General features: G+C 40.6%; 1 protein-coding gene across 1 annotated transcript in view; it reads left to right on the plus strand.

The window, feature by feature from the left end:
* Nucleotides 1-16,801, plus strand: part of CENPI (centromere protein I) — a 68,494-nt gene extending 51,693 nt beyond the window's left edge. The window contains exons 19-22 of the mRNA XM_032757273.2: nt 740-788; nt 920-1,138; nt 14,696-14,737; nt 15,973-16,801. Coding sequence (XP_032613164.1) covers nt 740-788; nt 920-1,138; nt 14,696-14,737; nt 15,973-16,107 — 445 coding nt within the window. The 3' untranslated portion in view covers nt 16,108-16,801. The remainder of the gene's footprint in view (nt 1-739; nt 789-919; nt 1,139-14,695; nt 14,738-15,972) is intronic.
* Nucleotides 16,802-17,070: the final 269 nt, after the last annotated feature.

The following is a 17,070-nucleotide window of genomic DNA, read 5'->3' on the forward strand; positions in this document are numbered from 1 at the left end:
CCCGGCTAATTTTTTTTTTTTTATTTTTAGTAGAGACGGGGTTTCACCGTGGTCTCGATCTCCTGACCTCGTGATCCGCCCGCCTCGGCCTCCCAAAGTGCTGGGATTACAAGCGTGAGCCACCGCGCCCGGCCCTTTTTTTTTACATTAGGAAAACATGTTCTATATCAGTGACTGACTGCTTTTGAGCCTCTATTAATTTTTTTTTATTATTTTACTTTATGTTCTGGGATACATGTGCAGAACGTGCAGTTTTGTTACATAGGTATACATGTGCCATGGTGGTTTGCTGCACCTATCAACCCGTCATCTAGGTTTTAAGACCTGCATGCATTAGGTATTTGTCTCAATGCTCTTCCTCCTCTTGCCCCCCAACCCCTGACAGGCCCCGGTGTGTGATGTTCTCCTCCCTGTGTCCATGTGTTCTCATTGTTCAACTCCCATTTATGAGTGATAACTCTATTAAATTTTTAATAGTGAAACATTGAAAGCATTTTTCATTGCTTATTTTTTATTTAGTCAAGTACACATCTTAAGTGTACAACTTATTGAGCCTCTATTTTCACTTGAGAATGTACCACAAAAGGATAAAATCCTTAACTAGACAACTGGATATTTGTGTATATGCACATTTGCATATATTTACATTTAAAATGTATGGTTTTTTTATTTTACCATTTCAAAGGCATTATATTGAAAGGCATGTTAAATGTTTCATTCTGTTTGTTTTTTCTGTTAGGTATCGTAAAAATTTGACTGCCGCAAAGAAAAATGAGTTGGTACAAAAGGTATGAATGAGAAAGCTCTGTGTTAAATCACTGTTGTTTAAAAATTAAGTCTAGATATATATGACCTGATGGGAGTAAGAAGGAAAGGGAGAATAGGTGATAGTGACAATTTTTTATTTCTTTCCCATTAGACGAAATCAGAGTTCAATTTCAGCAGCAAGACTTATCAAGAATTTAATCACTATTTGACATCAATGGTTGGTTGCCTGTGGACGTCCAAACCCTTTGGGAAAGGAATGTATATTGACCCTGAAATCCTAGAAAAAACTGGAGTGGCTGAATATAAAAACAGTTTAAATGTAGTCCATCATCCTTCTTTCTTGAGTTACGCTGTTTCCTTTTTGCTACAGGTAAGGGTATTTAAAGAATTTTTAGATTTTGTATAGTAATACTGTGGTGGCAGAAATAGGAAATGCCATAAATTTAATGTGTCTAAATTGTAAGACGTGTTTAGTAATTTTTTTAAAGTAACAACTAAATTTTGGGCATTGTGCTAGGCTCTGGGATTCCAGTTAATTTAAGTAAGTTTCTGTCCTCTAAGAGTGCTTGGGCTTGTAGCAGAGACAGACTTGTAAACAAATTACTATAACACAGTATGGCAAAATGAGAAAAGCTTCAGTTGTAAGAAAGATGGGGGAGTGATTAGTCCAGTCCTGCCTGGGTAGAGGTGGCGCCATGTAAGGAAAGGCTTCATAGATGTGGAAGCTCTCATAAAATCCTTCTAGACAAGATAGAAAATGTAGGCTAGTTAATAGTACAATTAGAGTTAGAGTCTTAGTCAAAGACTGCTGATTTAATGGATTGATATCAATATGCAGGCAGGTGGAGAAGGGTTTATGTTTGTGTGTGTCCTTTCAGGACTTCATTCTCAGCCCTGTCACTTTCAGCATTATGTGTGTGTGACATGGAGAAGAACTCAAATGGTAGTATCTGAAATGCATGGATGAGACAACAGGGTGGAATTACAAATACCCTGAAAGAATTTGGACTCAGGATTCCCTTAACAGACGGGAACACTGAGAAATATAACAAAATGAAAAAAAAGTGTGCAGGGTGGAGGAGATACTCATTGAATAAATTTTAATATACGTATACAATGAACCAGGCACTATAGTGAATAAGACACTCTGAGTGTTGTCCTCAGAGAGCTTAACATCTAGTCAGGGAGGCAGTCATTAAACAGACATCTTAGAAAAAACAATAATAAGTGATGTAATAGGGGAAAGTACAGAGGATGATGAAAAGATATAAAGGGGTGCTAAGTTCAGGATTTGCAGAAATGATGCTGATTGGAATTTTGAAGCACGAACATGAGCTTGTCAAGATAGGAGCAGAGTTTGAGGAAAAGTACAAAGATGCAGAGCAAAGATAGAACGGAAGTCAGCAAACTTTTCTTGTAGAGGGCCAGATTGTAAATATTTTAGATTTTACAGGCCACGTGGTCTGTGTCAAGAGTACTCAACTTTATCATTGTAGCATGAAAGCAGCTGTAGACAAAGCATAAACAAATGGCTATAGTTGTATTCCAGTAAAAAATTTATTTACAAAACCAGGTGTTGAGCTGGAGTTTGGGCTTTGGGCCGTGGTTGGCTGACCTCTGTGTTAGAGCCTGTCATGTTTGAGGAACATGAGGTAGAATTATAGGGCTAGAGCAGTGATTCTACACTGACTGAGCAGCAGAATCGTCAGTGGTGCTTTTTCTTTCTTTTTTTGAGATGAAGTCTCGCTCTGTCGCCCAGGCTAGAGTGCAGTGGTGCGATCTTGGCTCACTGCAACCTCTGCCTCCCAAGATCAAGCAGTTCTCCTGCCTCAGCCTCCCGAATAGCTGGGATTACAAGTGCCCACCACCATGCTCGGCTAATTTTTATATTTTTAGTAGAGACAGGGTTTCGCCATGTTGGCCAGGGTGGTCTTGAACTCCCGACCTCAGGTGATCCACCCGCCTCAGCCTCCCAAAGTGCTGAGATTATAGGCATGAGCCACCGCGCCCGACCAGTGCTGCTTTTTCAAAGTGTACATCCTTGGCTGCTCCCATGCTGAGACTCTGATTTAATAACTCTAGGGTGACATTCAGGACCCACCTTTTAAATAGTTCTGATATACAACAAGAGTTGAGAGCCACTGGGCTAGACAATAACATGATAGGAGATGAGGTTTTGAAATGTAGTCGAGGACTAGATGCTGAGGAAAATAATACATAAGCCTCTGAAACCATATTGATTGATTTGAATATTTGAATAAGAATTATATTTTTTAACTACATAGAAGAATTTCAGAGACATTATAGTGATTTTCTGATATTTCTTGTCTTTTTTCTTACCTTCATAATCATACAATATACAAAAACCTGTGTCAAATTAATAATAATGTTACTACTAATATGAGGCTACTAGATGAAATTTTAAATGTTTGCAGATCTTTTTCCCCCTGCACTAAATCCTTCTACAAGTGTAAGGTGCACATACTGTATTTTACATGCAGTTAGGTACATTTGTTGTTTCTGTTTGTTTTCATGTTTTACAGATTGCCTTTTTTTTGTGAGAATGTCAAGGTGTCATTCTCACTCTCTGTCCCCCAGGATGGAGTGCAGTGTCGCAATCTCGGCTCACTACAGCCTTGACCTCGGGGGCTCAAGTGATCCTCCCATCTCTGCCTCCCGAGTAGCTGGGACTACAGGTGTGCGCCAACGCTCCTGGCTATTTTTTTTGTATTTGTAGGGATGGAGTTTCGCCATGTTGTCCAGGCTGGTCTCAAACTCCTGAGTTCAAGCGAGATGCCTGCCTCAGTCTCCCAAAGTGCTGGGATTAAAGGTGTGCGCCACTGTGCCTGGCTACTTTTTTTTTTATTTAATTTTATTTTGAAATATGTAAAAATTTACATAATTCTATACTATGAAAATCTCACTTCTGTCCTTTCCTTTTCCATCTTTTACCATCTTCTGCCTTGAGATAACCATTTCTATTGCTTTTTGTTTTTTCCATCCAGTGTTTCCTTTCTTTAAACTTAGTAAGCATTGTTTTATAATCTGTGTTTGATAATTCCAATGTCTGAAGTTTTTGAATGTCTGTTTCTGTTGCCTGCTTTTTTTTTTTTTTTTTTTGTGCTTCTGCTTCATACTGCTTAGTTTCTTTGTGTGCCTGGTTATCTTTGACCATGTGCTGGATACTTGGAATATTATTTTATAGAAATAATTTGAACACTGAAGTGTTATATTTCTGCACAGAGTACTTTTCTTTGCTTCTCACTGGTACCCAGTGGTGTTCTTTGTCTGGCACTACCCTAATCCAAGTTCTGTGTCTGAGATTCCCTGAACTATAGGAGGTCAGACTGCAAGCTTGTGAGAGGACTAATTTACTTCTGGTTATATCTTATCTTGAAGGTATAGCCCATTGGGTTTCCAAGTTTAAAGTGGGGCATGATTTATAAGAGTTCCCAATTTTGGAAAACCCTGTGCTCTGAATTTAATTACCTTAGTTCTTTGAGGCCGTGGAAGTACAGTTCACTTTGGTAGCAAATTCCTCTGGATTGGCAAATTCCCTCAGGCCAAAAGTGATTTTGAGTATTAGACTTACTTCTTTGGGTTATCATCTTCTATATTTTGGCCTTGTAACTCCTTACCGTAGCATTAGCACCTTGTTACATTAAAAAAAAATTCTACCTTTTGTTATGGAAAATGTCAAACATAACAAAGGTAGAATAGTATGATGAAGCCAGGCACGGGGTGGCTCACGCCTGTAATTGCAGCACTTTGGGAGGCCAAGGCGGGCAAATCACTTGAGGTCAGGAGTTTGAGACCAGCCTGGCCAACATGGCGAAGCCCCGTCTCTACTAAAAGTACAAAAAATTAGCCGGGCATGGTGGCACTTGCCTGTAGTCCCAGCTACTCAGGAGGCAGAGAAAGGCAGAGTTGCAGTGACCGAGATGACCCTCCTCAACCCAGGTGAAGAGCAAGATCCATCTCACAAAAAACAAATATACAGTTCAATGGCTTTTAGTTTATTCATAGAGCTGTGCATCCATCACCATCATCAATTTTAGAACATTTTCATTATTCCCAAAAGAAACATCACACCCCTTAGCCATCATTCCCCAGGGCCTCCCACCTCCGAGTCTTAAGCAAACACTAATCTACTTTATATATCTATGTATTTGACTATTCTAGAAGTTTCTTTTTTTTTGAGACAGAGTCTTGCTCTGTTGCCTAGGCTGGAGTGCAATGGCGCAATCTCGGCTCACTGCAACCTCCGCCTCCCGGGTTCAAGCTATTCTCCTGCCTCAGCCCCCGATAGCTGGGATTACAGGCACGCGCCACCATGCCTGGCTAATTTTTTTGTATTTTTAGTAGAGACGGGGTTTCACCATGTTGGTCAGGCTGGTCTCAAACTCCTGACCTCGTGATCCACCCGCCTCATCCTCCCAAAGTGCTGGGATTACAGGTGTGACCCACCCGGCCCGGCCTCTAGAAGTTTCAAATCAATGAAATCACACAATATGTGGTCTTCTGTGACTGGCTTCTTTCTTTTCCTTTTTTGAGACAAAGTCTTGCTCTGTCGCCCGGGCTGGAGTGCAGTGGTGCCATCCCGGCTCACTGCAATCTCTGCCTCCTGGGTTCAAGCGATTCTCCTGCCTCAGCCTCCTGAAGCATGTGCCACCATGCCCGGCTAATTTTTTGTATTTTTAGTAGAGACAGGGTTTCACCATGTTGGCCAGGCTGGTCTCTAACTCCTGACCTCAGGTAATCTGCTCGGCTTCCCATAGTGCTGGGATTACAGGCATGAGCCACAGTGCCCGGACTGGCTTCTTTCACTTAACATAATGTTTTCAACACTCAGCTATCTTGTGGCATGTATCAGTACTTTATTTGTTTTTACTGATAAATAATATTCCTTTATATAGATATGACACATTTTATTCATTTATCAATTGATGGACATTTTTGTTATTTTCACTTTTTGGTGATTATGAATAAGTATTCTTGTAAAAGGTTTTGTGTGGACATATGTTTTCATTTCTCTTCGGTATATATACCTTTGGTATATATACTTAAGAGTGGGAATACTAGATCATATGGTAACTCTGTGTTTAACCACTGGAAGAACTTCCAGACTGTTTTCCAAAGTAGCAGCACCATTTCACATTCCCATCAGCAGTATGTGAGAGTTCCATTTTCTCCACCTCTTTCCTAACACTTTTTATCTGTTTTTTTGGTTCTAGCCATCCTGGAAGTGTGAAATGGTATTTATTGTGGTATTGATTTGCATTTCCATGGTAGCTATTGATGTTTAGCATCTTTTCATGTGCTTATTGAACATTTATATATTTTCTTTGGAGAAATGCCTATCAGACTCTGCTCATTTTAAATTTTTTTTAAAGTTTTTAAATTTCTTGTCCTTTTTTTTTTGAGACGGTCGTTCTGTAGCTCAAGATGGAGGGCAGTGGCCAGTGGCACAATCACAGCTTACTGAAGCCTTGAACTCCAGAGCTCAATTGATCCTCCCACTTCAGCCTCCTGAGTAGCTGGGACTACAAGCACACGCCACCCCTCCTGACCATTTTTTGTAGACAGGGTTTCACCATATTGCCCAGGCTGGTCTGGAACTCCTGGGCTCAAATGGTCCATCCAGGTTGGCCTCCCAGAGTGCTGGGGTCACAGGTGTGAGCTACCATGCCTAGCTTTTTGCTCATTTTTTAATGAGTTTATTTGTGATTTTATTATCAAGTTATAATAGTTCTTTTTATATTCTAGATACACATCTTTTATCAAGTATGTAATTTGCAAAAGTTTTCTCCAATTTTGTGGGTTGTCTTCACTTTTTTGTTAATGTCTTTTGATTTACAAAGGTTTTTAATTTTGATGAAATGAAATTTCACTTTTTTTTCCTATTGCTTATGCTTTTGTTGTCAGAGCTTAAGAAATCACTGCCTAACCCAAGGTTACAAAGATTTACTCCTCTGTTTTGTCTGAGAATTTTATAGTTTTAACCCTTATATTTGGGTTTTTTAAATCAATTTTATCTCTTGTATATGTTGTGATTTAAGTATACAACTTCATTTTTGTGTGTGAGTACACAAATGTACCCACACCATTTGTTGAAAAGGCTACTCTTTCCCATTAAAATGTCTTGGCACCCTTGTCTAAAATCAATGGACCATAGATGTATGGATTCTTAATTCTATTTTATGGATCTGTATGTCTATCCTCATGCCAGTAAATGCTGTCTTGATTAGTATAGCTTTGTAGTAAGCTTTGAAATCAGAAAATGTGAGTTCCCCAATTTGTTCTTCTTTTTCAAGATTGTTTTGGCTATTCTTGGTTCTTTGAAATTCCATATGAATTTTAGAACCAGCTTATTAATTTCTATAAAGAATCCAGGCCGGGCACGGTGGCTCACACTTGTAATCCTAGCACTTTGAGAGGCTGAGATGGGTGGATCACCTGAGGTCAAGAGTTCAGGACCAGTCTGGCCAACATGGTGAAATGTTGGCCATTTCTCTACTAAAAATACAAAAGTTAGTCAGGCGTGGTGGCACGCACCTGTAATCCCAGCTACCAGCTACTCGAGAGGCTGAGGCAGGAGAATCGCTTAAACCCGGGGGGGTGGAGGTTGCGGTGAGCTGAGGTCGCGCCACTTCACTCCACCCTGGGCGAAAGAGCAAAACTCTGTCTAAAACAAAACAAAACAAAAGTGGATCCAGCTGCGATTCTGATAGATAATGGCTTGTAATCTGTAGAAATTTGGGTAGTATTGCCATCCTAATAATATTAAGTCTTCCAATGCATGAACATCATATGTTGTTCCATTTATGTAGGTCTTCAGTTTTTTCAACAATGTTTTGCAGTTTTCAGATTATAAATTTTATACTTCTTTGGCTAAATTTATTCCTAAGTACTGTGTTTTTTGATGTTATCATAAATGGAATATTTTTCTTAATTTCAGTTTTGGATTGCTTATTGCTATTATATAGAAATGCAATTGATCTGCATCTGTATACTGATCTTATATCTCATAATGTTGTTGAACTCATTTATTAGTTTTTATAGCTTTTTGGTATATTCCTTAGGATTTTCCATATACAAGATTATGTCTTCTGCAGATAGAGAAGTTTTGTTTTTTCCTTTTAAATTTGAATGCCTTTTCTTTGTCTTGCCTAATTGTACTGCCTAGAACCTCAGGTACTATGTTGAAAAAAATGGCAAGAATGGCCGCTTAATCGTAGGGAGAAACATTTCACTTTGTCATTTGTCAGGTTGGGGAACTGCCCTTCTATTTCCAGTTTGTTGAGTGGTGTTTTTTGATGGAATCTCGCTCTTCTTGCCCAGGCTGGAGTGCAGTACTGCAGTCTTGGCTCACTGCAACCTCCACGTCCTGGTTTCAAGCAATTCTCTTGCCTCAGCCTCCCAAGTAGCTGGGATTATAGGTACCCGCCACCACGCCTGGCTAATTTTTGTATTTTTAGTAGAGATGGGGTTTTACCATGTTGGCCAGGCTGATCTCGAACTCCTGACCTCAGGTGATCTGCCCGCCTCGGCCTCCCAAAGTGCTGGGATTGCAGACGTGAGCCACCATGCCTGGCCGAATGTTTTTTATTATGAATGGGTATTAGATGTTGTGAAACCATTTTTCTGCATCTATAAACATGGTTTTGTGGTTTTTGTCCTCTATTCTACTGATATGGTATATTACATTAATTCAAGTTTAGATGTTTAACCAACCTTGCATTCTTAGAATAAATCCTGTTTGGTGATGGATAAAAATTCCCTTTTACACATTACTGGGTACTTTTTTTGTTTTGTAACCCTCTATAGCACACAGGCTTACTAAATTCAGGAAGGGCAACCAAAAACTCTTTTTACAAGTCTTATAGATTCTTGGAAACAAACAGATTTGACTATTGAAGAAAAAATGTTAAAACATGTAAGTGACCAGTTTAGTTTGGAGAATAGCTCAGGCTAGATTGTCATGTAAGACTTTTATGATGTAATGTTGAACTTCATAAAGACAAGTGAGTCAAGTGCAGTCATAAATATTTGTAATGATAATAATTATTATGATGGTGCTAATGTTTGCCTTGCCTTTGTTTAATATCTTATCCTCTTTTTTGTTTTTTTTTTTTTTGAGACAGAGTTTCACTCTCATCACCCAGGCTGAAGTGCAATGGCATGATCTTGGCTCACTGCAACCTCTGCCTCCTGGGTTCAAGTAATTCTCCTGTTTCAGCCTCCTGAGTAGCTGGGATTACAGGCACCCGCCACCACACCCAGCTAATTTTTGTGTTTTTAGTAGAGATGGGTTTCACCATGTTGGTTAGGCTGGTCTCGAACTCCTGACCTCAGGTGGTCCTCCCTCCTTGGCCTCCCTAAGTGCTGGGATTACAGGTGTGAGCCACCGCTCCCGCCTTATCCTCTTTTTTAAAGTACCACAACATACATTGACTCTTTGATTATCAAGGCAGTCCTGTGAGGTTGTAAGGTTAGGCACCATCATTCCCATCTGAAAGGTGAAAGGAATAGCCTCAGGAAGATTGATATATTGCTAAAAGGGAAAAATAATTAACAATTATTTATTTATTTATTATTTTCAATGTTTTATTTCCATAGGTTTTTGGGGAACAGGTGCTATTTGGTTACATGAGTAACCAAAGCTATTTGGTTAATGGTGATTTGTGAGATTTTGGTGCACCCATCACCCGAGCAGTATACACTGTACCCAATTTGTAGTCTTTTATCCTTCACCCCCTTCCCACCCTTTCCCTGAGTCCCCAGCATCCATTGTGTCATTCTTATGCCCTTGCATCCTCACGGCTTAGCTCTCACTTATGAGTGAGAACATATGATGTTTTTTTTTCATTCCTGAGTTACTTCACTTAGAATAATAGTCTCTAATCCCACCTAGATTGCTGCAAATGCCATTCATTCATTCATTTTTATGGCTGAGTAGTATTTCATCATATATATATGCCACAGTTTATTTACCCACTTGTTGATTGATGGGTGTTTGGGTTAGTTCCACATTTTTGCAGTTGTGAATTCTGCTGCTATAAACATGCATGCACAAGTGCCTTTTTTTGTATAATGACTTCTTTTCCTCTGGGTAGATATCCAGTAGTGGGATTGCTGGATCAAATGATGGTTCTACTTTTAGTTCTTTAAGGAATCTCCACACTGTTTTCCATAGTGGTTGTACTATTTTACATTCCCATCGGCAGTATAGAAGGGTTCCCTTTTCACCACATCCACGCCAACATCTATTTTTTTAATTTTTTTTTATTATGGCCAGAAATTAACAATTATTGAAGACTTATGACTCACCAGACTTGGACTATAATGTACATATATGTGTTAGGCCTCAAAACTAGTTATCACTATCCCTGTTTTACAGGAGAAGAAGCTTAACTCAAAGAGGTGGAGTAAATTGACCCTAGATCAGTAACAAGCAAGATTGGACACTGGGGCTGGGCACTGTGATTCATGCCTGTAATCCCAGCACTTTGGGAGGCCAAGGTGGGAGGATTGCTTGAGCCCAGGAGTTTGAGACCAGCCTTGGCAATATAGTGTGATGCTGTCTTTACATAAAATTTTAAAAACTTAGCTGGGTTTGGTGGCATGCACCTGTGCTCTCAGTTACTTGGGAAGTTGAGGTGGGAGGATCACATGAGCCTAGGAAGTCAAGGTTGCTGTGAGCTGTGATTGTTCCATTGAACTCTAGCCTGGGTGGCAGAGTGAGACCTTGTCTCAAAAAAAAAAAAGGACTTTTTTTTGGTTGTTTCATTTTTTTAATATGGGGTATTTATATGGTATTTTGATACAGCGTACAATATATAATGATCAAGTTAGAGTAAATGGGATATCTATCAACTCAAACACTTACCATTTTTTCATGTTAAGAACATCCCCAATCTCTTCTAGCCACTTTGAAATATACAATAAATTATTACTTATAGTCACACTACTGTGATATTAAACACTAGAATTTATTCCTTCTATCTAACTGTATTTTGGACCCATTAACCAACCTCTCTTCATACCTGTCCCACACCCCCTTCTCCCAGCCTCCGATGACCATCATTCTACTCTCTATCTCCATGAAATCCACTTGTTTAGCTTGCACATATGCGTGAGAACATGCCATGTTTGTCTTTCTGTGCTTGGCTTATTTCATTTACCATAATGTACTCCACTTCCATCCATCTAGCCACAAATGACAGAATTTCATTATTTTGTATAGTTGAATAATATCCCATTGTGTATATCTACCACATTTTCTTTATCCATTCATCCGTTGATGGATATGTTATTGGTAGTTTAACAGGAATAGCATTGAATCTGTAAATTGCTTTGGGCAGTATGGCTTTTTTTTTTTTTTTGAGACAGAGTTTTGCTCTTGTTGCCCAGGCTAGAGTGCAATGGCGCAATCTCCGCTTACCACAACCTCCGCCTCCTGGGTTCAAGCGATTCTCCTGCCTCAGCCTCCTGAGTAGCTGGGATTACAGGCATGTGCCACCACGCCTGGCTAATTTTTGTATTTTTAGTAGAGACAGAGTTTCACCATGTTGACCAGGCTGGTCTTGAACTCCTGACCACAGGTGATCCACCTGCCTCAACCTCCCAAAGTGCTGGGATTACAGGCATGAGCTACCGCGCCTGGCTGGAATGATTTTTAAGTAGGTTTGTAAAGTGGTCTGAGTTGATGTGAGAGAGATCACTTTTTTTTTTTTTGAGACAGTGTCTCGCTCTGTCACCCAGGCTGGAGTGCAGTGGCATGATCTCAGCTCACTGCAACCTCCGCCTTCCAGGTTCAAGTGATTCTCATGCTTCCACCTCTCAAATAGCTGGGATTACAGGCTTGCGCCACCACGCCCATCTATTATTTGTATTTTTAGTAGGGACGGGGTTTCGCCATGTTGGTCAGGCTGGTCTTGAACTCCTGACCTCAAGCGATCCACCCGCCTCGGCCTCCCAAAGTGCTGGGATTATAGGCATGAGCCACCGTGCCTGGCCAATAGAGATCACTTTGGCTTCTTTATGGAGTATGGGGTTATAAGAAGAGGCTCGGCCGGGCGCGGTGGCTCACGCTTGTAATCCCAGCACTTTGGGAGGCCGAGGCGGGCGGATCACGAGGTCAGGAGATCGAGACCACGGTGAAACCCCGTCTCTACTAAAAAAATACAAAAAATTAGCCGGGCGCGGTGGCGGGCGCCTGTAGTCCCAGCTACTCGGAGAGGCTGAGGCAGGAGAATGGCGTGAACCCGGGAGGCGGAGCTTGCAGTGAGCCGAGATTGTGCCACTGCACTCCAGCCGGGGGGAAAGACCAAGACCCGAATTTAAAAAAAAAAAAAAAAAAAAAAAAAAAAGAAGAGGCTCGAGTGGAAACAGGAACACCAATTAGGTGGCTACTGCTGAAGTCTAGACAAGAGATATTGACAGTGATTTGTATGCAAGGGGTAGTAATGGAAATTGACAGAAATGGACTGATTTGAGGTATATTGCAGTGGTAGAACAGACGGGACTTGATGATAGTTTGATTGGAAGTGGGAATGAGAAAATGACCCTCTTTTTTTGAGACAGAGTCTCACTCTGTTGCCCAGGCTGGAGTGCAGTGGTGCTATCTCAGCTCACTGCAAGCTCCGACTCCCAGGTTCATGCCATTCTCCTGCCTCAGCCTCCCGAGTAGCTGGGACTACAGGTAGCCACCACCACGCCTGGCTAATTTTTTGTATTTTTTAGTAGAGAGGGGGTTTCACTGTGTTAGCCAGGATGGTCTCCATCTCCTGACCTCGTGATCAGCCTGCCTCAGCCTCCCAAAGTGCTGAGATTACAGGTGTGAGCCACCGCGCCTGGACTTTTTTTTCCTTGTGAGACAGAGTTTCGCTCTTGTTGCCCAGGCTGAAGTGCAATGGCATAATCTTGGCTCTCTGAAACCTCCGCCTCCCGAGTTCAAGCGATTCTCCTGCCTCAGCCTCCCAAGTAGCTGGAATTACATGCGTCTGCCACCGTGCCCAGCTCATTTTTTTGTATTTTTAGTAGAGACGGGGTTTCACCATGTTGACCAGGCTGGTCTTGAACTCCTGACCTCAGGTGATCCGCCCGCCTCGGCCTCCCAGTGTTGGGATTGCAGGTGTGAGCCACTGCACCTGGCTGACTCTTTGGTTTTTTGACTTGAACAGTTGGGTTGATGGTGGTTCCATTTATTATTAAGAGGAATACTGAGGAGAGAACAGGAGAGGTTATTTTGTTTTGTTAGGAGGACAATTTGAGAATCAAGTTCTGTTTGACCTGCTTAAATTTGAGATGCTTGTTAGATATCCAAGAAAAAAATATAAGTAGACAGTTGGGGCTTGGTATTCAGAAGAGATGTTCAAGCTAGAGAAATAAATAGAATATGGAATTCATCAGTGAGTAGTATATTCATCAATTTCAAAAACTTTTTTTTCGCTTTCCTGCTTCTAAGAGATCAGATACATTGTTGTGGTCATTGTCAGTCAGGTAGGAATCATGGCATATTTGTCATTTGCTATTGGAGTGTGCACAGGCAGACTGCCAGAATCAGACTTAGCAGGATGGATGTCAGCAGCTTGGGGAAAAAGTCTGGAGACAATATTGGAGCATTGTTGTAATCCTCAAAAACACAATGATTTGGAGGGAGGGAGGGCAGAAGCAGTGATTCATACTTGTTAATGGACTTTCCTGAAGCAGGAGCCAAAAGTAGTTAGCTTTACATAATTGAGACCCCAGTACCATTAGCTTTTAGTTCTTTTTTTTTTTTTTTTAATGGATTCTTGCTCTGTTGCCCAGGCTGGAGTGCAGTGGCACTATCTCGGCTCACTGCAACCTCTGCCTCCCAGGTTCAAGCATTTCTCCCTCCTCAGCCTCCCAAGTAGCTGGGATTACAGGTGCACGCCACCATGCGTGGCTAATTTTTGTATTTTTTTTTTTTTTTTTTTTTTTTTTAGTAGAGACGGGGCTTCACCACGTTGGCCAGGCTGGTCTCGAACTTCTGACCTTGTGATCTGCCTGCCTCAGCCTCCCAAAGTGCTGGGATTACAGGTGTGAGCCACCATGCCCAGCCTAGCTTTTAGTTCTTTTAAGAAATGCGTTGTATATTTCCAATAGCCAAGAGAGGACTTTGAATGTTCCCACAGCAAAGAAATAATGTTTACAGTGATAGACATGCTAATTACCATGATTTGATCATTAAACAATGTATACACATATTGAAACATTGCACTGTACCACACAGATATGTACAATTATTATGTGTCAGTGAAAAGAAAAAAGAAATGGTACATAACCAACACTCTATGGCACAGAGGATGATGTGTGAAAAAATACAGACGTCCCACAACTCAGAGGAGTTGTACTCTGAATAGAGGGGTTTACTCTGAATATGAAGTTTTAGAAGTAATTTCACCAGTTTATTTTGTTTATATTTACTATCTTATGTTTATAAAAGTGATAGATGGTAAAAATCTGCCTACATCTAAAACAACTATTTTAATCATTATAACAATTCTGTTAAAAAGGCATTGTGTTATACATAGTTTATTTATTTAAATAGAGATAAGGTCTCATGTTGACCAGGCTGATCTCGAACTCCTGGTCTCAAGAGATCTGCCCGCCTTGGCCTCCCAAAGTGTTGAGATTACAGGCATGAGCCACCGTACCCGGCCTGTTTTACATAGTTTAAGAGTTTTCACTTAGCAATAATTTTTAAAATGTTATTTCTTAAAGCTGATGGATATTTGAAAGGAATCCAAGAGTGATGGTAGGAATAGAACTTTGCAAATGAGCAAGTGAATTGCCATCTTAATTTTCTGATGATTTGTACTAACCAAGTATTTCTATCACCATATCTCCCCACTTCTTTTTTGTTTTGCTTTGTTTTGTTTTTTGTTTGTTTGTTTTTAAGGAAAGCCCAGAAGAAAGGACAGTAAATGTGAGCTCTATTCGGGTAAATAAATTTATTTTCATCATGTTGAGGGATTTCATACAGCTTAATTTCATCAAGAGAATTTATACCTTTCCTTTCTTCCAAACCTTAAGCCTGCTGCCTCCACAAAGTCAAAATGAAGTGTTTGCTTTCCAAATTCATTCCAGTGACTTTAATGTGAATTTATTAGCATTTATTCTTTCTAGTCTTATCTAGGATATAACTCTTGATAGTTACAGTTGCATGTATATAAAGTATGATTGAAATGAGACTGGTGTAACAAAACCATACATAGGCTGGACATTGTGGCTCATGCCTGCAATCCCAGCACTTGGAGAGGTTGAGGCAGGAGGATCTCTTGAAGCCTGGATTTTTTTTTTTTTTTTTTTTTGAGAAGGAGTCTTGCTCTGTCCCCCAGGCTGGAGTGCGGTGGTGTAATCTCAGCTCACTGCAACCTCTGCCTCCCGGGTTCAAGCGATTATCCTGCCTCAGCCTCCCGAGAAGCTGGGATTACATGTGTGTACCACCACGCCTGGCTAATTTTTGTTTTTTTTAGTAGAGAAGATGTTTTTCCCTGTTGGCCAGGTGGTCTCGAACTCCTGACCTCAAGTGATCTGCCCGCCTTGGCCTCCCAAAGTGCTGGGATTACAGACGTGAGCCCCCACACCTGGAGGCCTGGAATTTGAGACCAGCCTGGGCAACATAGCAAGACCATGCCTGTACTAAAATTTTAAAACATTAGCCAGGCATAGTGGCGCATGCCTGTGGTCCCAGCTACTCGGGAGGCTGAGGCAGGAGGATTGCTTGAGGCTGGGAAGTCGAGGCTACAACGAGCTGTGATCATTGCTGCATTCCAGCTTGGGCAACAAACAGAGCAAAACTGTATCTCAAAAAATAAAAAAAAAAAACATATAATTATCTCATTATCAAAAACTATTTACACATTTAATATAGGCAGTAATGTAATAATATCTGCTATGTTATCTCTTAGAGTGTGAGAATGATGACACATTTCCATTGCACAATACTTAAATTTTTTTGCCAACATAATAAAATGGACGTTTAGCCCTTGGAATTGGGTACTTTCTGGTTTAAATGTTACTTAGTGACTGAGCTCATTTCCGCCCCCCTCCCCCAAACTAATTTTGATATGTGCACACAGGATGTTGCAAACTCTTCTTAGGGAAAGAGGAGGAAATAGAGAAAAAGCATAGTAAAATATTCAATAAGTAATTTTCCTTTTTCTGTGCCTGCAGGGAAAGAAATGGAGCTGGTATTTGGACTATTTATTTTCACAGGGGTTACAAGGCTTGAAACTTTTTATAAGAAGTAGTGTTCATCATTCTTCCGTTCCCAGAGCAGGGGGCATAAACGACAACAATCAATATTAAATGAATGTTGACATAAACTGAGCATACTGGACTAAACTCACTCCTCATTGCTAGAGCAAAGTGGCTCATCTTGAGTTCCCATTTTTATTTCACTGACAGACTGCCATCCTCAAGGAGTACTCAGACTGGCCTTCTGTTCATGGCTTAGGAGAGCCTTCGTGTGCCTAACTGATTTTTCAAAATTTAGATTTTTTTAGCCTACCAGTGAAAAATGACCCCTTCATCATCAGGCTCTGCGTTCTACCAAATTGTGTATAAAAAGACACATCTGTTTTGTGGTAGGATTTTTTCACAATTTTGGGTACTATGAGCTGCATTGATGGAAGACAGCAGGCAATATGTGGTGACAGTTAATTCACAGACATAAACATGCAAAATACTTTGCTGCCTCTGGGGATATTGCCATTTTTCTTACTGTGAACAACAGCACCGACACCAAGTTAACAGGATGCAACATGTATGACTCTAAAAGCCCTAAGTAGTTGGTAACTTCCTGGGACTTCATTCATAGCAATTTGATGAGGGAAGGAAGGGGAGAGGATTTGTTGGGTAATCAAGACATTTCCATATATGTCTGATTTCATGGAACTGCTCTATTTTGTTTGTGTGTATTGTATATGTATATGTGTATGTGTGTGTGTCTGTAGCTTCAGTTTTTAAGTGTAAGGACTAAATAAACTAACTGAAATTTTACTGTCAGAAGGAATTCTGAAGTTTTAAAAAAATTAATAAATTTTTAAAATTAATAATTGCTGAAAATGTACTATAAAATTTTGCCTGCTGGGCGTGGTGGCTCACGCCTGTAATCCCAGCACTTTGGGAGGCCAAGGTGGGTGGATCATGAGGTCAGGAGTTCGAGATGAGGCTGGCCAATATGGTAAAACCCTGTCTCTACTAAAAATACAAAAAATTGGCATAGTGGCACATGCCTATAGTCCCAGCTACTCAGGAGGCTGAGGCAGG

The sequence above is a fragment of the Hylobates moloch genome, unplaced genomic scaffold (assembly GCF_009828535.3).
Source record: "Hylobates moloch isolate HMO894 unplaced genomic scaffold, HMol_V3 SCAFFOLD_7, whole genome shotgun sequence".
Lineage (NCBI taxonomy): Eukaryota > Metazoa > Chordata > Mammalia > Primates > Hylobatidae > Hylobates > Hylobates moloch.